Source organism: Pseudovirgaria hyperparasitica (assembly GCF_010093815.1).
Source record: "Pseudovirgaria hyperparasitica strain CBS 121739 unplaced genomic scaffold EJ05scaffold_2, whole genome shotgun sequence".
NCBI classification, from domain to species: domain Eukaryota; kingdom Fungi; phylum Ascomycota; class Dothideomycetes; order Acrospermales; family Acrospermaceae; genus Pseudovirgaria; species Pseudovirgaria hyperparasitica.
The window spans coordinates 472,023-495,501 of NW_022985550.1; the positions used below are offsets into that span (position 1 = coordinate 472,023).

Genomic DNA, 23,479 nt, shown 5'->3' on the forward strand with positions numbered 1-23,479 from the left:
AGTATGTGTGGGTACAATGGCGCCCAAGGCTCCTACCTTGTTGAGGCATTCAGTTCCAATGCTCGTAGGCGCAATGTGGTAAAAACTATCGGGTACTACAGGGAAATCATCGGACTCGCCCAGCACCGAGCCACGTATAATTGCCGTGTCAGTTGAATGTTTGCTCCTGCAAGTAGTTATTTCGACACGAATATCTCTATCGAAAAATGAAAGGTTTGGTTGTGTCCGCATGGATTTGCAGTTGTGTATCTCGCACGGTCGCTAAATGTTTGACGCTCCTGACCTGCAGTAGCGGCAGACCAAGCCAACGTCATGGGAATTGTATCCATTCATCGTCGTCATCGTGGAGCTGCGCAGGACTCGCGCTGGAACAATGCACATTGATGTCTACTTTTCACATAACCTAGGTAGCATCCATCAGACTCGCCACAGCTTCAGTGGGCTGTGACATAATACCGTCGTCATTGCGTCCCATCCGCATTCGGTAAAACCTGGAGGCGTGGCCTTTCGGTAGGAGCAAGCTCTCGTACAAGAATGTCGTTTCGCGCATCACGCTCAATGGCCTCTGCTACTTCAAGATTATCGTCATTATCGTTCCAACTGACAGCTCAGCCCTCTGCGCGAACTTTCGGTCACCAACAAGTTAGAATGGCAGGTCAATATACACAGCTCAAGCTCAACACTGGTGCTACAATTCCGGCCGTTGGCTTTGGGACTTGGCAAGATAAGGAAGCCCAGGAACCAGCTGTTATCGCTGCCCTCCAAGCAGGATATCGTCACATCGACACCGCCCGCATGTGAGTGTGGCATATCTGTGCTGTCATCGTCGTCACTGATATCACTCAAGCTACGGCACGGAAGGAGCCGTTGGCAACGCTATCAAGCACTCTGGTGTTCCTCGCTCGGAGATATTCCTCACCACTAAGTTATGGAACAACAAGCACCACCCGGATGATGTGGAAGGAGCTCTTGACGCATCGCTCAAGGACCTCGGCACAGACTACGTGGATCTGTATCTGATGCATTGGCCTAGTGCCTTTGCTCGTAGTGAGAAATCATTTCCCAAGGAATCAGATGGCAAGACCAACGCGATCGCTGACATTGACTACGTTGATACATACAAGGCCATGGAGAAGCTTCTCCAAACTGGGAAGACAAAGGCCATTGGAGTTAGCAACTTCTCCCAAGCAGAAATGGAGCGACTGCTCAAGGAGACAAGTGTCGTCCCTGCAGCTCATCAGATGGAGATGCATCCATGGTTACAACAAAAGACTTTCGCGGACTGGCACAAATCGAAGGGCATCCACATCACCCACTACAGCCCCTTCGGAAACCAAAACGAAATATATGACAGCGGTAAAAACATTAGCAAGCTGATGGATGATCCCGTATTGGTCGAGATTGGAAAGGCACACGGTAAGACTGGCGCACAGGTTGCTCTAGCTTGGGGAGTCACGAAGGGCCACTCTGTCATACCAAAGAGTAAGACGGAGTCTCGCATCAAATCTAATCTTGAGGGAGATTTCAAGTTGAGTACTGATGATCTAGAAAAGATCGATGGGATCGACAAGAAATTGAGATTCAACGATGCAAGCTCTGGGTTCCGCTATGAGTTCTTCTCGGATCTTGACGGGAAGAAGCGGTAACTCGGATGCACCGATTTAATGTGTAGGAAATGTGAGAGGAGATGCTAGAATATGTGGGGAGATCGTAAGATTAGAGCTGAAGTGTAGCGGGATGTAAGAATATGTAGAAATAACGTAGGTGCATGTATGTTGCCATTCTATCATGCACGCAGAGACTTGATGCTGTACTATTTCAGATCTCAAATATTATGTCCGTGCATCGGGCGCGCATCGGCAAGCCGAAATTTGCGTGTGCTTAAACTTCGATTTTTTCCAGCTCTCACATTCTTTCTTTCCACACGCCAACATCGAGGGACAATTCTTTCCACCGCACGCACTCCAGTTTCCTTATTTTTTCTTGTAAGTACTCTCACATCTTTTACTTCCCTTAGATGATGACCATTACATGAACAATCCAAAGCCTACAGCATCATGAAGGACCTTCTATCTCTAGAATTACCCTGATCGTGGTTACGAGTTGTGCTCAACTTACAAGACAATCTTCAATTATTATAACTGACTAATGAACAGATAGACATCTCCAAGACATGATATCACTCACTGGCCATGACTCTTCAATTCAATAAAAGGTCAGTCGGAAATAATTCTTTTCTTGCACCCGTTGAAGTGATGACATCGAGACTCGGAAAGGCATTCCTCGACCTGAAGATAATATGTTGATCCAGTCGCAATTAGTTTCAGCCTTGTCTGATCTTTTTTTAACCCACCCTGCATTGCTGAAGATCACTGCTTGCAAACTTGAATCTGACAGCTCTTCTCTAGGTACACCTCATCTTCACCCCCAACAAATATCGTTACGCATCCATATGAGGAATTCTTGACGAACGGGCGGACATATTGTGCATACCTTGATCGGCATCTATCAAAACCAAGGCGTACAAACCTTGCAGCTGTCAGGATGGGATATGCTTGTTGAGAACTCGTCACCTGATTGATGCAATGTGTCGACGACCTGTGTCTTGAGAATACAAGAGCATATCATGCTAATTCAGATTCTCACAGGTATAATCTCCCTACTCGTTGCGTGTACCACGTTGGGCGTCACCTTTATGATGATTCTTCTATTCACACTGTTTGATCGAGCAATTCTGTAACGAGAATTTCTTGAACTGATAGTTAAAACACTGAAAATTCTGATTTAATGAGGTATGTGCGGAATTCGCGGGTGCAATGATACATGCTAATAGTGGCAGCCTGATATATCCTTGACGGTCCCCCGACTGATCTGCTTACGATATTCGTGAAAGACAATGGCTAATATTTTGCATGTTGTCAGGTAACGTCGATCACCAACCATAAATGTGATACATCTTCGTAAGTCGCTACCAGAACTCTTTCCTCCGGCACCTGATGAGCAAAATATTCGCTGTGTTCTTTCTGAACAACCTTGAAGAGCAAAATATACTTAATAATTCACTTTGGAGAACTGATTGTATATTTTTACTTGTTCCGATTTCAGCAATACGATCTTGTGCATCCTGCTGACTTGAATGTAGAATGCTCCTTGGAAACCGTTACAAACGAAACTGCTGTAGAACGCCGTATGCACAATTAAACAGCTATGAATAATAATATACATAACTTTACAAGTGTCTTTTATCGAAATCATGATATGTTAGTGCAAGAGCCTCATGTGTCCTTGCCTCTGCTGCATTGAGGTAAAGTCTCTCTAGTGACACGCAGAGACGACTTCCAGCCTTTCGATACTGCACGCTGCGATCCCATAGCGGGCCACTACTATAGTCATATGGAGTATAACCCAGGCCTAGACGATGATTATAATGTCAATATACAAGCCGTGCAAGCGGGTCCGCAATCGTAATTTGCCAGTCAAAGCACCCACAGAAGCACATTCTTCAACTCACTAACTCCTCCACCACCATGATACCCAGAGATGGACTGCCCTCATACCCCTTGCCCCTTCCACACACCCTTCCCCTCCCTACACACTGCACGCACGCACTCTCAAACAAAACTCCCAGCTCTCTAACTATGGCACAAATAACCTGTCCAAAAACCAGCTCTCCAAGACACAGCACCTCGCTCTCTCCTCACCTCACTCCCACCCAAATCATACACCCCGTACACACCTTATACACGCAGCCTTTGCCCATGTCAGCTTCTTCATCTCGCTCTACGTCTACCCCTTTTTCATTGTTCTGTTTTTCATTCTCCGCGTCTCTTTCGCCTCTCTTCTAGAGCTGTCTGATCCGGTCTGACCTGATCTGGTTCTACGTTCGAGAAGATGTTTTCCTCAGTCGCGGATCCCCACGTCCAGAAGGGGAGGGAGGAAGGGAGGGAGGAGCGGGCTAGAGGGCGTGCGGTGTTTGGTGTGGTGTGCAGAACGGAGAAGGAGATGGAGAGGGAGAGGGAGAGGGAGAGGGAGAGGGAGAGGGAGAGAGAGAGGAACATACGCGGGACTGGGAAGCCACTTAGTAGGATGTGTAGTTGGAGATGTAGCTGGAGAAGCTTTGTGTGTATGTGTGTATATGTAGTAGAGCTAGCTAGCTAGCTAGCTGTCTGTCTGTCTGTGTGGCATTCCATGGGGATGTACTATGTACTATCTGGACAGGTATGTATGTAGATAGATATTCCCATACGCCATACACGCAAACACGCAAACACGCAAAGACTCATACACACATACATGCACGCAGTGTACTCTATCTATCCATAGTACCATGATAGCCCTTCTTGAAACGCCAACTCAGCAGTTGCAAAAAGACCCCAAAACGTATCTCAAACATTGTATCATGTTCAATATGCGTTCGGTGCGGGAAATTTCCGACTGTATACCCACCCATGGTCGTGCTGGAAGGAACGTTGAACAATATGCCTGGGGACATTGGGATGGTGGGTACGTACCGAGAATCGACCACCACGACGAACTGTAACAGTAGTACCTCGGAGCACGTAATAGGCGGCGCTGTGCAATGCTGTTTATACACTCACGTCAGGCATTCACACGAATTGTACTAACAATGTCTAGACAAATATGAGATTCGGCAAGGGGGTAAGAAATAGGTTCTTGCGAAATTGAAGACATATTGACACGTTCCCGTTCATCCGTAGATGCTTTTGATTTACATGATTTTCGCAATCCCTCTAGCATGGGCTTCTCTGATTCTTGTGCTATGCTGCACTCCGAGCTAATACGAATGCTGTTCAGTGTTCGTATGATCATTGCTCGAACTTGGCAAAGCTCCGCATGTATCCTTCTGCGCCTCTTTACATCTAGTAAACCTTCTTTTTCTCGTCCACACTGAATTGACCGGGTCCCATATTCACGAGGAGAAGAAGACCGCCCCTAACAGAGTTAAATTCGCCAATTGATCGTGGTACTGAGGATCACTTACACGATAGACAGGATCTGGAAAAAATCGTACTTCGCAAAGTCCTTGTGGGGGTGATGTGGGTGAAGCTGATATACAGATTAGCGCGCAGCCCAACTTCATAGGTTTTGATGACTCACGGTCCAGAAGTTGTTCACAATCAGGTTGAAGATGCTAAGGATCAAAACCAGCATGATCGCGCTCCATTTCGCCTTGAAACCGACCACAACCATGACACAGGCAACAAAACCAAGAAGGCTCACGGTAATTCGCCAGATGCTCCAATCACCTCGGAACACAAAGCCAATGAAGAGGAAGATCAGAAGGACACGTCCAGCGAGCTGGAAGTACATCTTGCGGTCCTTTTCGTCGAGCGTAGGAAGACCGGCCGGGGCAAATCGCTTGCGCACCCAGGAGTCGGAGAGCACCATGAGAAGACCGCCCATCACCGACAGGTTTCGTAGAAAGAAATTTAGGTCGAACACGAGACCGTAGCCGATGCCTTGGAGGATCACCACACCAATCAAACCTCCGACCGCGTATTCCGAGTATTTTCTTCCAATGATGAGGATCGAGCAAGATGTCATTGCGATAACGTTTATGATGAGGAACAAGTGTGTAACGCCGGACCAGACTGTTACAATCTGTTAGCTGACCGTAAGCTTTGTTGCACGTCAATTCGTACTCTTTCGGTAGTCTTTCAAGTAAATCAGTTGGTCGTTCCATTGCGTGATGATGCGCAGAGCATCTTCTAAGAATGTTACTACAATCAGGAATCGGCCAATTGCTGGCAGGTATCTGGATGCCGAGAGCGTGTCAGCATATGTCCTGTCTAGATCTCGTCGCGAGCTGTTCACGAGACAATAGAGCTGTGTGCTACTCACGGTTTGATGGGATCCGAGAAAGTGTCTAGCCAGTCTTCAATCTTGCTGGTCTGCTCGCGAATAGCAGCCAGCGGGCTGGGGTCGTCGGTTGCGTCAGTCCTGCTTGGTCCACCGAACGGACTCTGATTGCCCAGGTGATAGCCTGCGGTGCCCCGTATTTGCGCCATGGTCTTGGAGTAGATGCTGATGAGCGGAGGAGGAAAGTGAAAAGGCAAAATGGAGTGTTAGTTGACAGTGCGGGCTTAAACACTGGCGGGGTTTTAAGATGCTGGGAAGAGGACACGGGGAAGATGGATGGATGGGTTCCTGTAGCTAGCTAACGACCGGAGAGCAGTAACCGCCGCGCACCCAACGCTCTGCAGGGCACCGGGGAAATCCATCGACCGCGGCTTGGAACAACAATGATGATACTCCTACACCGCACTATGGACCAATGTCAACACATAGTTTCCCCAGCTCGTTCAGATAGAACCAACATCTCTGTTGATGCATCTGCTGTATAGGCATAATCTATCTTGTGCGCAAGCCACACTAATCATCGGTGTTTAGCGCATCCAGCCACACTCACTATTGGCTCGTTCCCAATCATGTAGTTCCTCCGAAACACCTATTTTTATAATCATCAGTGGAGCATTTGTTATGGGATTACCCTTTTGAAATAAACAGATGCAACGTATATTCCCGGAAATCTGAGTCGTGTTTAAGATGATACCCGGCTCGAGTGATGATCCGTAGATGATGTCACACTTGATCCCCGGCCAAATTGCCAGATCATCAGGTCACAGGTGTTACTCAAACAGAAAGGTTGCATAGTATGTGTGCAAGCATTTTGGTGACAATTTTTATGATACAAGGGAATATCAGGAGTCAGAAGGCAATAGACCCATTCATGTTTGACAACCTATGTGCCGACCTCCTCAACCATGAAGCATCATGCGAGAGCTGTCCCGCTCCGTGTTGGATGCTTGTCTGTGCACGCAAAATTCGCATTTATCCTCCCATGCAGATGATTAGGGCGCACCAGACGAACATAATTGATAAATTTGCTGTACAAGAAAGGCCCTGAATCCATTGATAGGATGATCGCGCTTGCGTAAAAGACCGTGGTGACATTCAGCTATCGCCAATGACGAACTGAATCTGCTGTCGTATATGGAGCCAAGTGATAAGACCACAAGATCTTTGTCATAGCTTGCAGTATCGCCGAGAGAGAGATCAGAATGTCTCACACAACGGCCCAGTCAGACTCGTCGGCGTTGCTCACAACGTCATATATAGAGGGCCCGCCAATTGGCTCTGCATTACGAGTAAAGGTCTGCATCGGTACTACAGTCTCCTTCTTGTCTGTCTTCTCCTCTGCGTTGCCAGTGTCACTCACGTTGTCCTCCGCGGTCGTATCGCTACCTGTCGTCTTCTTCCTTGGACGTCGGTTCGGCACTGTATTCCATCCGGAATCTTCCATGGCCATTCTGACTTGTTCATCTTCAGAGAGGAATTCGCCCAGGTTCTTCCCAGTAGTGTTGGTAGATGCGTTACTGTTTGGTGCATTGCTAGAGCTCGCCGTAGACGCCGCGTCATTCTCGAACGTATCGAGCATTGGAGCGTCACTAGAGCTAGCAGTGATGTTGCTAGCGGTGCTACGAGTCCAGGCACTACTTTGAGCTTTGGCTGTCTGTACACCATTCTTAGCAGGCTCTCCCCTGTTCTCACGGGCGGTGCGGAGCTGCTTCTCCAACAAGATTCGGCGGTCTTTCTCGTCTTGCTCTTTCTGTAGTCGCTTCTCTTCAGCCTTGCGACGGTTCTGGCGTTGCTTCTTGCTCTCCTGCGCTGGTGGAGCTTGCTTTGGTTGCTGCTGCTTTTTGGAAGGAGCTGGATTAATCGGCTCCGTGATACGGAGAGACGACGGTCCTGGAACACTAGCTGGAAGCATGTCGGATACATCCTTGCCACTAGGCATATAGTCTACAATGGACGTGTTACCAGTGTCGCCATTTGACTTAGAGGTCAATGGAGTCGCGTTTGCAGCGTTCTGCTTCACAGTCTTACTGCGACCATCCTTGCGCTCAGGCGCCTTTAGTGAAGTTCCGGTCTTGAGACCAGCAAGTCTTTCCGCCCAGTCGTTATCGTCGGTTTCATCCTTGGTATCATCAGTTGAGGTATGTGTTGGAACTTCGAACGGCTTCGGGTCAGTCTTTGTGGATTCTTGGGTCTTGCGACCTTTCTTCTCCTTTTCTTTTGGCTTGAACTTTGACTTGGTAATGGAGGCCGAAGCTTCGGAAACTACATCCTTCACAGGCTCCAAGGCTGCAGTGACAGTAAAAACCTGCTCTTTGCGTTTTGATTTGCCTTCACCGCGCTGCCGGCTAGACTTAGAGGCCACAATGTCTTGTGAGTCGGTGGCAGGTGTGCCAGTACGCTTCAGTATCTTGTCCTTGTTGGTGAAGATATAGTAAGCAGTACCAAAACCTAACAAGAGGCCCCAGCTCTGCCACGGCTCCATGATGTTGATCGGTCGGGTTATTTGTGAGAATCGCGGATCAGAAAGGGGTTTATGTAATTTGCTGTTGGAAGACGGCAGCCGCGTATTCTAGCACCTGTGGTACTACTCTTGCTTGAGAATCAGAATGGAGCTTGCACTACTTTGGTTGGGTTTGATCGCACGAGGTTTCGAAGTGGATAGTGTTACAGAATAGGGCGAGTTAGACGATATTAGGTGTAACGGAAAGGCTTCAGACTCGGTCTGCGGTGCAATGACGTCGCTTGGAGCGATATGAAATAAAGATAGGACGACAGCAGCAGGCCAGAGAGCAATGAACAGTAGATAAGAGAAATCGGGCGGAGTTGCGTGATGGACGTTCTGAAGCTGATCCAGAGTTGCGCTGAGCTTGTCTTGAATCCCCGGAACCTGAGCTACCTGATGGTGGCTTGCAATTTCCAAGCAATGAGGAGCTCAATTGCAGTGAAAGCAATGGCTAGACGAGGATACAGTGCGCGCAGAGAACGGAGAGGCAGGGTGAGGCCAGCAATTGGAAAAGGAGACGTAGAAGCTGAAGGACACGAGGGAGAGAGGCGAGATCTAATCGGAAGGTGGTCATTACTAGCGAGTCGGGTCCATGTCCCACCCCCCCAAGAGCTTGGAGAGCTGGGCAGGCTGGCTAGGTTAGTTGCCGATATTGGGACAGCTTACGTCCGCGTTTCTGACCACCCACCTTTTGCTATGTGTGCTTCAAGAACTTTAGATCACTTGTATAATTAGTCTACAAATTGGACGCGGCATGTACATCCCGAATGCTATGGGATCGCGGGGATCGATCTCCGAGGTGCTCAATGTTCGTCTGAGCTGCTCCCGTCGCAAATCTAAGGGACAATTCCAGATACACGCATAGTGCACGGCATGGAAACTTCTGGCTCCATCCAAGGTTATATTCTACTGCGTTTGAAATCATAGAAATTACAAGCAATGTGGAAACAATCTCAACCCAAAGAGGTGGTGTCAAGCCTGAAGATAGTCATGACAGACAGGGGGTCTGCTGAGGCCACGCAGCCCTTACACTGACATACACATTATATACAATCAGTACCTAGGTACCTTGCCTCAAACACAATACCGTCTTCTTTCAGTGTTTCACTTTTTGAATAATTCCACTCAAGGCCAGATCATCTGTGCTACCATTATGGTTGTCTAAGAGCCGCCCAGCTCGTCAAATATTTGTAATATATGGAACATGCGGCTCTACAATTCATTGCGTTACTATGTTATTCACTCTACTTGGTCTAAGCAGCGAGAGCGAACATTTTGAGGTACTTAATTACAAAGGGGCGAGCATCATTGTTCATAATAAGATTCGACTCGGGTGTCTTCATGCCGCAAGCCAGGCCGCGTGGGTCAAATGAGTTTTGGACTGTTCGCTTCGAGACAGAAGGACAGCATTGAGGGGAGTGCTCTTAGGGACTTATAATAATACTTTCCAGTGAATACAATACTGAAGAATTTCGTTGAGAATTCGTTTGTTTAGTGTACAGAGAAGAGCAAACAGCGTCTGTAGATGCCTGGATATCAAGGCATAAAGCCGCACTTTCCTCGTTTCAGACAAGATCATTCCTCCCATGATTGCGCGCGCCAGGGAGCGAACAATCCGTTAAAGCTATCAACCTTCATCTCCCAACGGCCAACGCGACACCATTTCGCAATTCACACCGCGCGTCGCGGCCATAACTACACACTCTTTATGCTGCAGCTTCCTCTGATCGTTCATTCTATCGCATTGCGCACGCGCGACACTTCATCCACGGCTCGAATTCTCACCACACAAACAACGCGTTCTCCGGGGTCCTGGTTTAAATAATCGCTGTCTTAGCAGCTTTTTCCGAAGATGATGGCAACGACCGAGAAGCACCCACCGCAGGCGTTCATGTCAAGTTATGCGCCGCGTTTGCGCCAGTACGGAAACTCCCTCTTGACTCCAGTCATTCCTCAGGCCACAGCTCTACCTACAACAAGGACGACTAAAAGAGGAACAACCTTGATAAATTACGCTGAAGATGGATACGATGAAGATTTTGACGACAGCGAGGGCCATCGACGACCGACAGGTCTCCGCAGTCTGAGACGCGACGAGACTCAACAGAACCCCGTTGCGCATATAGCGCAACTTGGTAAAGAACTTACTGCGCCGGTCGATGTGCAAGGCATATGGAGGGACTGGATGGGAAAGCCAAAGCGTGGCGTGTGAGTTCTAGATTCTCCTGGGAATGTCCTGAGATTAACATTGTGCTTCAGACGGACAGAAAAGCAGCTTCAAATACAGTCCATGTTACCATTGACACTGATTCCAATTACGATTAATCTTAACATCCAATCTTTCCGCCCAGATCCCGCTCTACCAACGCCACATAATGCGAAAGACTTTGGAATTGATGAGAGCCTTCCTGCATACAAGTATCCGGAGCCTACCCCTCAGTACCGTTTGAAGGACACTTTTTTATGGAACCTACACGAGGCTTTGATGACTCCGGATCAGTTTGCGAAAGTTTTCGTGGATGAAATGGACTTTCCGGCCGACAGAAAGCTTGCTCTAGTCATGCAAATATCACAGCAGATCAGGCAACAGCTAGAGGAGTACGCGGGTGTCGCTCTACATCCCTTGTTTCACTCAACGACTGCGACTGCGACCGACGGTACCGCTGTCAAGCAAATACTTCCTGCTCATGCGCGGGCTGATTCATCTGCGCCTGCGTCTGCAAGAGGTGGTACACCTCTCACAAACGGATTCAAAGACGCTTCAGGAACTCAGACACCCTCGGTAGCTCCCGCCTCAGCGGATGTCACATTGACGGCAAATGCAATACCAGAAGAAGACATACACAGCCCTGACGATAGCTACCGCTGCATTATCCACTTAACCATCAACCTTCAGAATCGTCTCTACACGGATAAATTTGAATGGTCCCTGCTCCATCCACCCGGCTTCGCGGAAATTTTTGCGAAGCAAACGTGCGCAGACTTGGGGTTAGCAGGAGAATGGATACCAGAAATGACCCACGCGATCTACGAGGCTGTTCTGAAACTCAAGAAGGAGGCGTGTATCAATGGTGGTCTGGTAGGATATGGAGAGATTGACAATGACGCCGCGGGCCCAAGCGAAGCCGGCTGGAGATACGACCACGAACATCTCGCAGACGAATGGGAGCCCAAGGTGGAGATTTTGTCCAAAGAAGAGATCGAGCAACGAGAGGCTGACCGGGAACGCGATGCGCGCAGAATGCGCCGGGACACGGCGAGATTCTCCAGTACTGCGAACATGACTGCTGGGGTACCACAAAATGACTTCTTTGCTACTCCGGATGCAAGCGAGACACCGATGGGTCGGGGAGAGCGAAGTAAAAAGAAGAGACGATTCAGAAGTCTTTCCCCCGTAGGCAGAGAGACCCCTGAAGCAGGCTATGGAGGCCAAGGAGGTGGATTACAAGAAGGGGAACGCCAGTACTGGCGATGTGCTCACTGCGCTGTGTGGGGTACTGCTGTTTGGGCTGTCCGTGATGGCCCAAGCGGACCTAGGGTAAGCTCTACACAACATCAGCAGAAGATGATGGCATGCTAATAATATCTAGACCCTGTGTAACAACTGCGGCCTTCTATACGAGCGTGACAAGCAGCTGCCCCCTTGGTCTCACAACCTATACATTCTCGAAACTGCGTTTGGCACGAGAAGAGTTTGAGGCCCCTTTAGTGTAGTCTTTTGTTTTCGTCTTTTGATATGTACAGTACAGCATAGCAAGCATGGCGTTCCGGGCCGGATCCAATTGGGTTGGAATTGTAGGTACAGAAAACCCTTGCTTAGGGAGCCAGCTTCATGGGGCTATATTTCCCATGACCCAGAAAAACACATTTATTACAGGGTTTCATGTTATGAGAAAGTCTTGGTTAGACATCCGGATGGTCTGTTAGATAGCCAAAGAGGACTAGATCCTCTCATATCTTTGAAAATCACATATCATTTGATGCCTCATGCCCTAGCCCTGGTATACCGCTAAAACTGCTGAAGGTCTGAGGATATTGTTCGTTTGAGATGCCCACCGCAAATCGTCCCGTGGAATGTACCCAAAATAAGAAAGCTGCCTACATCAATCTGGTCTACTTGCCAGACCTAAGGCTCCCGTTTCGGACTCTTCGCCCGCTCCGCACCGGCCCAATCCTCCTCCGCACCCCTCTTCCGCTGTCCACTCCCCGCGCCAACAACAGCCTCGATACTTGGTCTCGCGAGCTGTCCTGGATTCGGTCTTTGCTGTACTCCTCCCTGTTGCACAGCGCTGCCTCCTCCAAACACACCGTTCGCAGGACCCGTCAGCGCAATAACATTATTATTCCCGTTCACCGTGACGCCGCAGTTGATAGTGATGTTCAGCGGGCGCGTATCCCGCCGGAGGCCCATATGTGATTGTTGCTGTTGTTGCTGTTGCTGGGCAAGGACACCATGTATCAGAGCGCCCAGCCTCGCCGTCTCGACGCGCGGCATGGCGACGCGGTTTCCGGTGCCGGTGATGGTTGTCGAGGCATTGATGTGGACGGATGTGGAGTCTTCGGAGACTTCGTCGTCGTCATCGTCATCGCCGTCCATGGACTCGAGGTCTGAGTCGTTGATTACTTGTTCTGGGAGGAGGGGTATGGTGTTTGGACGGGCTGGTTGCGTTTGACGGGGGGCGAGGGAAGGCATTTGGACGTTGTGGATGCCTAGACCTGTCGGTTGTATGCCTGAGGGCTGTCTGGAGGGCGTTGGGCGAGCGGTGTATGGTGGTGGTGGTGGCATCTCGGTGTGTCTTGGCTGGTTATGAGACAGTAGGGAGAGGGGGAGTTTGTGGAGGGCGTGGCGGATGGAGGTTGGGTCCATTATTTTTGAAAGCGAGTATGTTTGTGTTTGTGCGGTGAAGGCAAGTGTCAATCTTAGAGGCTTCGCTTTGCTAGGAAGATATGCCGAGTTGACTTGGATCGTGAAGTGTTGAACTATTATGACGAGATGGAGACTGGGTATCAAAAAAGTAGAAAGACTTGATCGACGGTAGATGATGGATAGATAGATGTAAGCAAGTCGCAAGGCCAAAGTCACTGAAGTCTGAAGTATACAAAGACAGAAACAAGAGATTGAAGGCACTTAGACAAGGTTATAAGTAGATGAAAACTATCTAATGTTGAGGATGAAGGACGGCGAACTATGCTCCTATTCACACATGTACTACTTACCCAGCGCATCGGAACGCCTATTGAGGGCTGCTTGCGCAGACGTTAGGGCGACAAAGGACATAGGCACTGCATTGGGGAAAATGCAGAGCCGCAATATCGGATCTGAAAGAAGCGTGCGTGTGAATAGTAGCAGTGGAGCAAAGCCTGCAGAAGCCAAGGTCCGGATGGTCGAAGCTTGCTATTCAGGAAGTTCTATTGTGCCCGTCGCAGTGGTTGACAATAGCAATCCACTCGCAGTAGCGCACGGCGTTTTCAATGGCTGGGACCCCTTGGCTCGGGCATTTGCACGACACAGGACACGCCACTCGTATTATTCCTGAAAGGCGATCAGGCAAAGAACCATAATTCGTGACTCGTGAGAGGCTATTGAAGGTCTGAGGCAGACCCGGCGGATTATAGGCCTTTTACTCAAGTTGGAGAGATTCTACCGCTTAACTTAATTAAATACTCTTACACAACCACGCGGTTGTATCACTCTCCGTATTTGACCCGGCCGCATGTACAAAGGTATGGAATGGCATTGTTACATCGATTCTGCTATTGGAGTGTTGGTGTCTTAGGGCCTTGGAACGGGTGCAACTACCCAGGCTTTAGGGCTTTGACCCTATGAATACCTGAACCCAGCCTCTGGCCTATCGTCATACTGGTGTGTCCTTCTCTTGAGACTACTAGTATTCTCGCCGGCCGTGATGATGATGCCATTTCTCCATTGCGAAGAACTTGGCATGCCAATGGGAACACCGGCACTGAAACCTCCAACTCTCTGTCGCTACTGTACTGCTCTGCCGAGGCCACAGCCACCCGTCCTGTTAACCAACAAGACTCTCGCAGATCCGCCATCGCTGCTTGCGGCTGCTCAGGCGAACCGCCTATCTCATACAGGCATGATGCGTGGCGTATGGAAACCATCTCATCGATGCGGAGTGGTGCTTGGCATGTCGCCCATAAGAACTCAAGCTCGGTCCTGATCCTGCTATCGTGCAGAGGGCTGTTTAACGTCACTTTCTGGTGCTCTATTCGTTTGTGAATATGAAATCCATTCTGCTGGCTGCTGGGCTCGCCAGCTTTGCTACTCTTTCAAATGCACAGGATTGCGCGTCGACTTTGTCTGCCAACTATACTGCCCCAATCTTGGCAGACGGCTACCGCGCCACCTTGATCGCAAATCAACTCGAGACTCCTCGCTCGTTGAAGTTCGATTCGGCCGGACATCTCCTCATGCTGCAACGATCATATGGCATTGTATCTTTCACTTTGACTGGTACGGCGCCGTGTCTCACTGTTTCCAGTACGAAGGATATCCTAGCCAACACTTCAGTAAGCCCCAGCATGTCTCGATATACATATTGAACTTCCATCTCAACGCATAAAACAGGTCAACCACGGACTCGAGTTGTCTCGTGATGGAAGAACTCTGTATGCATCGGATCCAAACGGTGTATACGCCTGGAACTATGATGCTGAGCGGCAAGAACTGACATCTGATGCTCGCCGAGTAGTGACCACGGGCAGCACAGCAGACGGCCATGATACTCGGACACTCCTAATGTCCCGCCAAGTGGACAATATGCTTCTTGTCCATTGGGGATCTCAGGGGAACATAGATCCTCAAGCTCTAAATCGAAGTACCGGTATCAGCTCGATCAAAGCCTTTAATGTCAGCGATCCGAGTGTATCATACGACTATGCCTCTGAAGGGATTCTGATGGGTTGGGGTCTTCGTAATTCAGTTGGCTTCGGTGAAAATCCAGTCACTGGCGGTATCTTCAGTGTGGAAAACAATGTGGATGAGTTAAAGCGTGAAGGCAGAGACATCCACAAGAACAACCCAGCCGAAGAGCTTGTCAGTATTAAAGAGCTACAATAGTTTACTTTACCCACTGATAATCTTCTCAGAACTTTCACGGCTATCTTAACGGCACCGAATATGCGAATCAAGGTGCGAACTTCGGCTATCCATCTTGTTTTCCAGCTTGGGATGCTAGTAGCGTTCCTGGCTATGACGGACTCAAGACTGGTCAACAGTTTGCCATTGGCGACCAGAATGATACCGTCAACGATAATATTTGTCGCGAGGGTACTGTGCCGCCGCAGCTCAGCTTTGCTGCGCATATGGCTCCATTGGACATCAAGTTCAACACCGAAGCAACAGTTGCATGGGTGACGTTCCATGGTAGCTGGAATCGTGACGATCCGCAAGGCTATAAGCTCTCAGCTATTCCTTTTGACAACTCCACCGGTCTGCCACTCGCCGCACCTGACAGCAACGCTGGATATGTTGACATTATGTCGAATCAGGACCTCTCAGAATGCCCGGATGGCTGTTTCAGGCCCGTCAGTCTGGCCTGGAACTCTGAAGGAATGCTCTTCATGACTAGCGATAGCACCGGAGAACTCTATTTGATCTCAACGAGTGACAACACTCCTCTCAACGACGCACCACCACCGACACTGACGAATGGCGGGGAATCTCCACCAACCTCACCTTCGGAGCCTTCTAGCACACCAGGAGCTGCATCTGTTGGCTATGTGCCAGACTCTTGGTTCGTCGGACTGGTTTTCCTAGTCATCTCCTACATCTTGTAGAATAATGTATCATGACAGGTGACGACTCATGACCCATAAATCAAATGACGAAATTCCAGATGCGCATTTTATGTCCACGCATGGACATAGGAAGGCACGATTATTCTGATCATGATAGTTGAAAACACAGCACTTAGTTCACCTGAGCGAGCATTTGTCATGTGTACTGCACAGAGCAATTGTTAATGATTTGGGCGAACTCCCTTGTGCGCCTTCCCCTACCCAGAGAATCAGCTCGCTTGCAACTTTGGAAGTGACATTGTACATTTTTAACACACGGTTTGGCTGCCGTGTCAATTTGGGCTCACTCGCCTGCTGTTCCCTTGCTCCAGTCCCCACATTTGCAAGAGGTCCACCAACATTTGTTACTATCGTACCTTCAAGTGAACAACTGACCTATTGCGCTTGGACCACGATATGATACCGTAACAAGCAGCCACTCTTGCCTGTCCTCATAGCTCAGCCCAAACCACTCGAGGGATCACAGCGCGAGCTTCATCTGCTTCTACTCTCACACACACACACACACTCTCTCTCTCACTTCCCAGTCCGCCTCATTGCATGGTCATATGCTTCGCGATACAGCACAGCCACAGATCTCCAGAATGGCATTCAATATCCTACCGATTGAGGTATGCTGTGTCTGAAGGATTCATGGTTGTAGTAACCCTGCTAATTGAATCAGTTGAATCAAGGGATTGCCTCCTTCATTGCAGACGATAGAGACCTTTGCGCCTTCCGATCGATCTGTTCTGCAACCCGCAATGCCATAGATGGCGATAAGTTCTCGTTTTGGCGATCTAGATTCAGAGAGCATTTCGATCTAGTGAAAGGCGTCGAAGCGGAGAAGCTGAGGAGGAGATATCAGCACCGGATGAGACACATGCGCCATAACGATACTACCAGATTCTCGAAAGGATCTGAAAGACAGAGCAAGTCTCTGCTCAACATTGTCAAAGATCTGATTCTAGGTACGAGAAAGTTCTGTTGTATTGTCACAGATGCATGCATTAACCAGTGCAGAATCCTTCAATGGCGACTCAAAGGATGTTCATGGACGACCCATGAGCAAAAATCTCCAGCACTTACAGAGACTCGCTCTCCATGGTGACATCGTCAAAATGTTTCGTCCTGCCTCAAAGCACCTTCCCATGGACGAGGTGCGTGAGTCGCCTCTCCTGGAAGTACTTCAACTAGTGCTGAGCCACTTGAGTCTGAACTTTCAGATGGACGCACCGGAGGTGCACTGCTTCGAAGCGTCGCAGAAAATGACTTACGCTTCCGTAGAGGCTGAGCCAATCTTCAAGGCAAGTGGTGCAGTGAACTATACTTGGCTTCGACACACAGTGAACTTCTTTAAGTATCATTTCACGCAGTGTGCGGACCGTAACAGCTTGCTACCTCACTTCTTGGCTGACCTCAATGAAGATGAGCTTCCTTCAGCTTGGACTGATAAGCTTGTGGATGAAGTGGTCGCACTTGACAGGTTTTGGAAGGGAACATATGCCTACCAGGATATGTCTGATCTCAGAGAGATGCGAGCAAGTGACGACGGGCTGCAAGGCCAATCTGATGGCCACCTCGCGGATGAAGATATGAAAGACCCTATCCAGACTTTAGCACTTGACTTCGCTCAAGCTGGAGATCGCGACCTCTTCTGGCCAATAGCCTTTGAAGATCATCTGAATGCAGCTTTTCAGACTAAGCGTCAGAAAAGCAGGCGTGCTCAGCTGCGCTCAAATGGCTCCAGATCTGTTCCAAGCATCAATGGCTTGTATTTCCAAGGACGTGGAACAGACGATGAAGAGTTCCTATCGGCAGGCTGGTTGAATCAACTTCCTACTCAGCAAGGCATTCCTGGCTGGAAGCGCATGACGATGATGAAGTATTATCGCTGCGAAGATACGGGTGCAGTCGACGTCGACGCTCTCTGGGCCTACGAAGGCATTGTTCTACCAGGCAACAAGATCATCTTGGGTCGTTGGTGGGCTCCTGGTTCAGATCTGGATGGGCAGTCTTACTCTGGTCCTTTCATTCTGTGGAATGTTGCTCCACCCAAATCCGAGAGAGCAGATTCTGTGATGGAAGGTTAATCGAGAGATAGATTCGCTGCCTCCGTCCAAAGATCCGCCGCCCTTAGCCACGACGCCAGCATTGCCATTAGGTCTCACGATGTACAAATCGTGGCACTACACTCAGCCTAGGTGAGGTATTATGACCCTTGTCTCATCAATCACTCCAACAAACCTCATTGGTCAGCGCGTCTTGCATGTCCTCCATCCACGATACCAAAAAGCCACTGAACACATGCAAACTCAGCATTTGTTTATCATCAGCACATTCCTTACATATCTCCATCATCTACCCAGACTTTCATTCAGCATTGTTTCCGAGCCAGCATGCACTTTTGCACTTCTACAGTCATTCTCACCATCTACTGCATATGACCTCCAGACATCTTGCGAGCTATTCGGACTTCACTTTCACTTCGCTGGATAGAGAAATCAGTCATTTACTTTGGTTTAGTGTTTTTAAAGCAGGTACAAAGGTGTGGGCTATGGCATTTCGTTGGCGGTTTGCATATTGCATGTATCTTCGAGCGAATACTACAGCTATCACGGCGTTAGGACGAGCGTAGTTTGACATTTGTTACTCGACCAGCGTTGGGTACCGAACCGCTACAAAACATTTGCACTTTATCAATAAGGAGGGGTCTTTACAGAAGGGGTCTTTAATACTTCAATACATCTTCGTTATCATTTGAGGGTATATATACCTCCCGTCGTAGGCTCTCTATTATATGCACCGCAGTAAGAACGAGACCACTTTTCGAAGAACCATTGGGTCTCGCTCACAGCTTTTGAAGCCGCTCGGCCAACACAGTTCTAGTATGAGTTGGATCGTATTCCTTGGACGTAAGCCGCTTATATGTCATGTCGGTTCTACAGTCTCTCATTCCTCAAGTTTCTTGACCAGGTCCCACCCACCGCTGAGTCTCTCCTTCCACAGACTGACTCTGTTATCGCCCGTACTAACAGCTAAGATATTTCCGCTTAGACTCCAACTTACACGCCAAGCGACAGCGTCAAAGTTGAGCGTTGTGGACTTCCATTCGCCAAGCGCAGGGTTGGTACTTGTCCATATACGCACTGTCTTATCCTGTGACGCAGACGCAATATAGGATCGCGTAAGAACGGTAGGCGACCACGCGACATCACGAACCCAATCCGTATGACCAGTAAGCGTGCATGTCGAGGTATACGTGTTTTGTTCCGCACTGTCCCCACTATTAGCATCACTCCGCACGTCTCAAGCCTACAGAGACAACATACTTCCACTCCCAAATCTTCACCAAGCAATCGCTTCCTCCCGTCACGAACCTCCTCGCACTGCCCACTACCATCCCACTCGCCCCCGTCAACGCGCCTGGAACCACGGCCGGCGACCAGCTGACACTGTTGACCCCAATCCCATGCGCCGCAAAGACCATCGGGCTCCAGCTATTCTCCTTGAACTCCAGCACACTGACACTCCCATCGCTGCTCGCACACGCAAGCACACAGCCCGCCTCATGCGGCGCCCAAGCAACCAGATTGACACTCGCCGTGTGCAGTCCAAAGTCGTATACGCGCGTCCAGACAGACGCGGACTCGCGCCAGATGAAGACCTTGCCATCATACGAGGCCGAGGCCAGGATGTTGCCGAATTTGGGGTGTGCCCAGGATACGCACCAGACGGCGCCTTCGTGGCCGGTGAGGATGGAGGTTAGCACGTGCGAGTCGGCAGTGACGTCGAAGATTTTGATGGTTTTGTCGGAGGAGCAGGTGGCGAGGCGGCGGCCGTAGTAGTCGAGGACGGCGTCGTGCTGAATGGTGGTTAGAGGGTTGTGCCCGGTGAGGAGGTCCATGGATGGGGACGGGAATGTGGATGTGCATTTGGGAGATTTTGCGTTGAGGTGGCGTTGGAGGGTGTTTTGGGACATTGGGATGGTGGAGAAAATGCTTGGGTATGGATTTGAGACGTACGATCATGTCATCGTGCCCGGCGTTGGAGATGACTTGCGCCTAGATATCATAGTCAGGAGGGCTCGGGGGAGCGGTGCGGGAAGCGGTGACGGACCATGTTGTTGACAATTGAGCAGGCGTGACGAGGGTGGAGGGTAGATCGGATGGAGGCGAGGTGAAGGAGAAGAAAAGGGAGACGTTTAGAGCGGAGTGGTGTTGTATTAAGCGTTGCCTGCGAGCTCTCGATGTTTATTGAAGCTGGGAATACCAATACCACGTTTCGCTGTCAGGATTATCTTTCTGCCGCCCCCGGAAATTCAGGGTGCGTGCCCTAGGTGTGGTGGTGCACCCGTGTTCGGACGCCACACTTTCAAACCATGGGTTGCGCGCGCCACAGCAGCACTGCGGAAGGGCCGACCGAGGTTCGTTCACGAGACAGCATCAGCATCCGCGCAATTCCTTAAAGTGCGGCTTTTTTCACTCATATACACTTACATATATCTCTCTACTCCTCCACCAGCTCTGACCTCACCTTCTGTCTGTATTCTGCTGTTCTGATCGTATCGTCCGTCGCTACCAGACACATACTACTCCCTTACCTCGATCCCCACCATGGCCGACGCCCTATGCGGCCCGTCGAATGCGCTGCAGAACTTCCAGAAACACGCATCCACAGATCGTACACTGCAACAAGACCGTCTGACATCACGGCAGAGCCCTTCGCAATCCTTCAGGATCAACGGACCCAACGCTGGTCTCCTCGACCCTGAATTCGAAGCATTCCAAGCCGGTCATAACACCCCAGCGCCCATCATCCAGCAGGGTCCCCAATTCGACTCTCGATTCCAACATCCACAGCCACATACGCACCCAGGGCAGCCCTCCACACCCTGGGCGTCGGACTTCCAGAGACTTCATATCTCCTCACATCCGTCGTCCCAGCAGCAGTCCCGGCATGTCAACTTCTCCGGACAGACGCCCGCGGGCGCATCGTCATGGCATTCGGACTTCATGATGCAGCACAGCGCCCCTGCGCCCACGCCCCAGCAAAGCTATTCGTCGCCCATGTTCGGCCCGTCGTTCGGCATGCAGCAGAGTTACATGCAACGACCCATGTGTCAGAGCCAACCACAAGAGCAAGAGCAAGAGCAATCTGCCGCCAAGGGCAAACAAGTCCGACAAGACGCCGCCTTTGACGAAGCAGCCTTTGAGCGCGCCTTCGAAGCCGCACACGCCAGCATGCAAGTGAAAGCTGAAGCTGAAGCCGAAGCTGAAGCCGAAGCTGAAGCCGAAGCCGAAGCCATCAGACTCGCACAAGACACATCCTCCCTCATCGCCGCCGCACAACACTACCTCAACCAAGACGCAGAAATATACAACAACCTCATTCCCAACTCCCCGACTGCGCATGCCAGTATGCTCGACCCCCTCCTCGCTATGCCTCAGGACGCCGTGGCTGCAGAAGGAGAAGACGAAGAAGAAGTGCAGCACAACCAACCCCCGAGTCACTCGGACGAAGAGCTCGCCCAGACCGCAGGCCGCCTCCTCGAAGCCGTCGCGGACAACAAGTCGGACAAGTTCGCGCAGAGCACGTTCTTCGGCCTGATGCGCAAGCTGCGCGACCACGAAGTGCGCGTCGAAGGCGAGACCATGGTCGACGTCGTGCCTGCCGCGCAAGGGCCCAGCAGCAGTAATATCCAGAGCAACACAACGGTCGACGGCGCCGGTACGTTATGAACGAGTCGTGAGTCCTCAGTCTGTGTGCGCGCCCCCTTCTCTCTCTCCGGATCCCTTTGCCCCTGCGCACACAACAGCCAGACTCAACGGACCACCAGAAGGCACTGACAAAAATCCCACAAAAGGACCATCATCATCTCAAGCACGACATCTCGATCACAGAGATACAGACTGGGCTTCAATCACGAGTAAGTCGCACTGGCACGTCCCCCGCCCACACGAGTACGAGGGGTGAAGGAGGACCCTTACTTCCCCTGAACCTTCTTTCTCCTGAACCCAAATCCAAACCGAATCAAGTCAAAATCAAACAATCACAAGCACTCACGCTGACCATGAGTCAACCCTACTGAAAAGTGGGCGACACATATGCCAACGATGTTACTCCCGAACAGCTCAGTAGAGCATATGCGGCTGTCCGGCACACGCTGCGGCCTGGACTGCTGGGTCGGTCGTGGGCTACTGGGTGTTTCCCGCCTGATACGCGCGAAGGTTGAGGGAGGGAGGGAGAGAGGATGTATGTGAGTGAGTGAGTGAGTAAGTGATTGGGATGTTCGCAGTGTAGTGTACGATTTGGTCGTGGTTTTGTACAACTAGGGGAGAGAGAGGGAGATGGGGATAGAGGGATAGAGAGAGAAAAGGACTAGGTGGACGGATGGAGGTGAGTTCTGACCTGATCTGACTTGACTCTCCCTTGACTGACTGAGAGACAGAAGCAAAGAAAGCGATTCATGCCGCGCGCTGGGAAGACAGCGCGTACCCCAAACACGTATGCATACATACACATACAGACACACATACATACCCCTGCAGCTCAAACGCACGTACGTACGTGCATATAAAATAGAAGACAAGACATACGTTTCAAAAAAAACCCCACCCCAAAGAAAAGGTTATACACAATTCACGAATATAGAAAAGAAAAATGTTCACTTTCTCGCGCATTGATCGCTATGCTATGACTCGACTGGTGTCTTTCTTTCTTTCTCTCTTTCTTTCTGTCTCCATATATCTACGTTTTCCCTCCCCCTCTTCCCTACCATTCCCTGCCAATCCATTCCAATTCCATTCCAAGAGATTCCCCATGTAAATGCTACATATATACAGTCCTTCCTTTCTTCCATCCATCCATCCATCCATCCCTTCTCGACAAGGAATTGTGTGTTAGGGATAAGTATCACGCCTGTTGATATCCTTTTCCCCCCGCTCTCCCTGCGGGTTGTATGTGGAGTTATGGTATGTGTTTGTTTGTGTGTGTGTGTGTGCGCGTATGTGCCCAGACGCTCCCAGACGAGAGTCCTAGAAACGAATGGTGGTGGTGGTGGAGGATATACAAAAAAGGCTCCCACTTGCGTGAAATACATAGAACGCCCTCCGTCTCTGTTGGATTCCAGCGCAAAACGTCGTCGCCAAGGTGGCAAATATTCGTCCCCAAGGTGAAGATGGAAATGCAGATTATGTTGTAAGGGCCAGTGTACTACTGATCAAAGTGCGTTGCCAAAAAAATGTGGTGTCTTTCAATGCGTTGCTCTCTCTCTCTGTCTCCCATTTTTTC

The 23,479-nt window shown here is 50.0% G+C and overlaps 10 protein-coding genes across 10 annotated transcripts; 5 read left to right on the plus strand and 5 right to left on the minus strand.

Moving 5' to 3' along the window:
- Positions 1-648: 648 nt before the first annotated feature.
- EJ05DRAFT_491404 (Aldo/keto reductase) lies at positions 649-1,646 on the plus strand (the record flags this gene model as incomplete). The annotated part of the gene is made up of 2 exons (XM_033745976.1): positions 649-797; positions 848-1,646. 2 exons carry the CDS (start codon positions 649-651, stop codon positions 1,644-1,646), a joined length of 948 nt encoding a protein of 315 aa, XP_033604122.1.
- Positions 1,647-3,566: 1,920 nt separating this feature from the next.
- EJ05DRAFT_472643 (uncharacterized protein) lies at positions 3,567-4,088 on the minus strand. The gene has a single exon (XM_033743226.1). It carries the CDS (start codon positions 4,056-4,058, stop codon positions 3,813-3,815), a length of 246 nt encoding a protein of 81 aa, XP_033604123.1. The 5' UTR covers positions 4,059-4,088; the 3' UTR covers positions 3,567-3,812.
- A 761-nt stretch (positions 4,089-4,849) lies between these two features.
- On the minus strand, positions 4,850-6,111 carry EJ05DRAFT_472644 (SURF4-domain-containing protein). Its single transcript, XM_033743227.1, has 5 exons — positions 5,863-6,111; positions 5,664-5,776; positions 5,119-5,612; positions 5,003-5,067; positions 4,850-4,953 (listed from the first exon to the last, which is right to left on the minus strand). Exons 1-5 carry the CDS (start codon positions 6,027-6,029, stop codon positions 4,881-4,883), a joined length of 912 nt encoding a protein of 303 aa, XP_033604124.1. The 5' UTR covers positions 6,030-6,111; the 3' UTR covers positions 4,850-4,880.
- Positions 6,112-7,087: 976 nt separating this feature from the next.
- On the minus strand, positions 7,088-9,971 carry EJ05DRAFT_496576 (uncharacterized protein; the record flags this gene model as incomplete). Its single annotated transcript, XM_033746415.1, has 2 exons — positions 7,088-8,423; positions 9,847-9,971. 2 exons carry the CDS (start codon positions 9,969-9,971, stop codon positions 7,088-7,090), a joined length of 1,461 nt encoding a protein of 486 aa, XP_033604125.1.
- A 132-nt stretch (positions 9,972-10,103) lies between these two features.
- On the plus strand, positions 10,104-12,295 carry EJ05DRAFT_181506 (SNF5-domain-containing protein). Its single transcript, XM_033739586.1, has 3 exons — positions 10,104-10,591; positions 10,643-11,921; positions 11,974-12,295. Exons 1-3 carry the CDS (start codon positions 10,236-10,238, stop codon positions 12,079-12,081), a joined length of 1,743 nt encoding a protein of 580 aa, XP_033604126.1. The 5' UTR covers positions 10,104-10,235; the 3' UTR covers positions 12,082-12,295.
- A 214-nt stretch (positions 12,296-12,509) lies between these two features.
- On the minus strand, positions 12,510-13,661 carry EJ05DRAFT_482525 (uncharacterized protein; the record flags this gene model as incomplete). Its single annotated transcript, XM_033745176.1, has 2 exons — positions 12,510-13,465; positions 13,601-13,661. The coding sequence occupies 2 exons, from the start codon at positions 13,659-13,661 to the stop codon at positions 12,510-12,512; spliced, it is 1,017 nt and encodes a 338-aa protein (XP_033604127.1).
- Positions 13,662-14,420: 759 nt separating this feature from the next.
- EJ05DRAFT_181594 (soluble quino protein glucose dehydrogenase) lies at positions 14,421-16,471 on the plus strand. The gene is made up of 3 exons (XM_033739588.1): positions 14,421-14,917; positions 14,976-15,443; positions 15,497-16,471. The coding sequence occupies exons 1-3, from the start codon at positions 14,630-14,632 to the stop codon at positions 16,184-16,186; spliced, it is 1,446 nt and encodes a 481-aa protein (XP_033604128.1). The 5' UTR covers positions 14,421-14,629; the 3' UTR covers positions 16,187-16,471.
- On the plus strand, positions 16,472-18,367 carry EJ05DRAFT_181587 (uncharacterized protein). Its single transcript, XM_033739587.1, has 3 exons — positions 16,472-16,818; positions 16,872-17,157; positions 17,210-18,367. Exons 1-3 carry the CDS (start codon positions 16,756-16,758, stop codon positions 18,277-18,279), a joined length of 1,419 nt encoding a protein of 472 aa, XP_033604129.1. The 5' UTR covers positions 16,472-16,755; the 3' UTR covers positions 18,280-18,367.
- Positions 18,368-19,138: 771 nt separating this feature from the next.
- Positions 19,139-20,093, minus strand: EJ05DRAFT_491407 (WD40 repeat-like protein; the record flags this gene model as incomplete). Its single annotated transcript, XM_033745977.1, has 2 exons — positions 19,139-19,463; positions 19,519-20,093. The coding sequence occupies 2 exons, from the start codon at positions 20,091-20,093 to the stop codon at positions 19,139-19,141; spliced, it is 900 nt and encodes a 299-aa protein (XP_033604130.1).
- Positions 20,094-20,589: 496 nt separating this feature from the next.
- Positions 20,590-22,832, plus strand: EJ05DRAFT_472650 (uncharacterized protein). The gene is made up of 4 exons (XM_033743228.1): positions 20,590-21,916; positions 22,053-22,115; positions 22,282-22,585; positions 22,638-22,832. The coding sequence occupies exons 1-3, from the start codon at positions 20,803-20,805 to the stop codon at positions 22,419-22,421; spliced, it is 1,317 nt and encodes a 438-aa protein (XP_033604131.1). The 5' UTR covers positions 20,590-20,802; the 3' UTR covers positions 22,422-22,585; positions 22,638-22,832.
- Positions 22,833-23,479: the final 647 nt, after the last annotated feature.

Excerpts from the sequence above, each read along its gene's own strand:
- EJ05DRAFT_472643 (XM_033743226.1), bottom strand. The coding sequence starts at position 4,058 with ATGTTCCTCTCTCTCTCCCTCTCCCTCTCCCTCTCCCTCTCCCTCTCC.
- EJ05DRAFT_472644 (XM_033743227.1), bottom strand. The coding sequence starts at position 6,029 with ATGGCGCAAATACGGGGCACCGCAGGCTATCACCTGGGCAATCAGAGT. Across the intron at positions 5,613-5,663 it reads CTTGAAAGACTACCGAAAGA|TCTGGTCCGGCGTTACACAC; the intron begins GTACGAATTGAC and ends AGATTGTAACAG. Across the intron at positions 4,954-5,002 it reads TTCCAGATCCTGTCTATCGT|GGGCGGTCTTCTTCTCCTCG; the intron begins GTAAGTGATCCT and ends TAACTCTGTTAG.
- EJ05DRAFT_181506 (XM_033739586.1), top strand. The coding sequence starts at position 10,236 with ATGATGGCAACGACCGAGAAGCACCCACCGCAGGCGTTCATGTCAAGT. Across the intron at positions 10,592-10,642 it reads GGAAAGCCAAAGCGTGGCGT|ACGGACAGAAAAGCAGCTTC; the intron begins GTGAGTTCTAGA and ends ATTGTGCTTCAG. Across the intron at positions 11,922-11,973 it reads ATGGCCCAAGCGGACCTAGG|ACCCTGTGTAACAACTGCGG; the intron begins GTAAGCTCTACA and ends AATAATATCTAG.
- EJ05DRAFT_181594 (XM_033739588.1), top strand. The coding sequence starts at position 14,630 with ATGAAATCCATTCTGCTGGCTGCTGGGCTCGCCAGCTTTGCTACTCTT. Across the intron at positions 14,918-14,975 it reads ATATCCTAGCCAACACTTCA|GTCAACCACGGACTCGAGTT; the intron begins GTAAGCCCCAGC and ends CGCATAAAACAG. Across the intron at positions 15,444-15,496 it reads ACAACCCAGCCGAAGAGCTT|AACTTTCACGGCTATCTTAA; the intron begins GTCAGTATTAAA and ends TAATCTTCTCAG.
- EJ05DRAFT_181587 (XM_033739587.1), top strand. The coding sequence starts at position 16,756 with ATGCTTCGCGATACAGCACAGCCACAGATCTCCAGAATGGCATTCAAT. Across the intron at positions 16,819-16,871 it reads TCAATATCCTACCGATTGAG|TTGAATCAAGGGATTGCCTC; the intron begins GTATGCTGTGTC and ends TAATTGAATCAG. Across the intron at positions 17,158-17,209 it reads TGTCAAAGATCTGATTCTAG|AATCCTTCAATGGCGACTCA; the intron begins GTACGAGAAAGT and ends TAACCAGTGCAG.
- EJ05DRAFT_472650 (XM_033743228.1), top strand. The coding sequence starts at position 20,803 with ATGGCCGACGCCCTATGCGGCCCGTCGAATGCGCTGCAGAACTTCCAG. Across the intron at positions 21,917-22,052 it reads CACAACGGTCGACGGCGCCG|GACCATCATCATCTCAAGCA; the intron begins GTACGTTATGAA and ends ATCCCACAAAAG. Across the intron at positions 22,116-22,281 it reads AGACTGGGCTTCAATCACGA|TGGGCGACACATATGCCAAC; the intron begins GTAAGTCGCACT and ends CCTACTGAAAAG.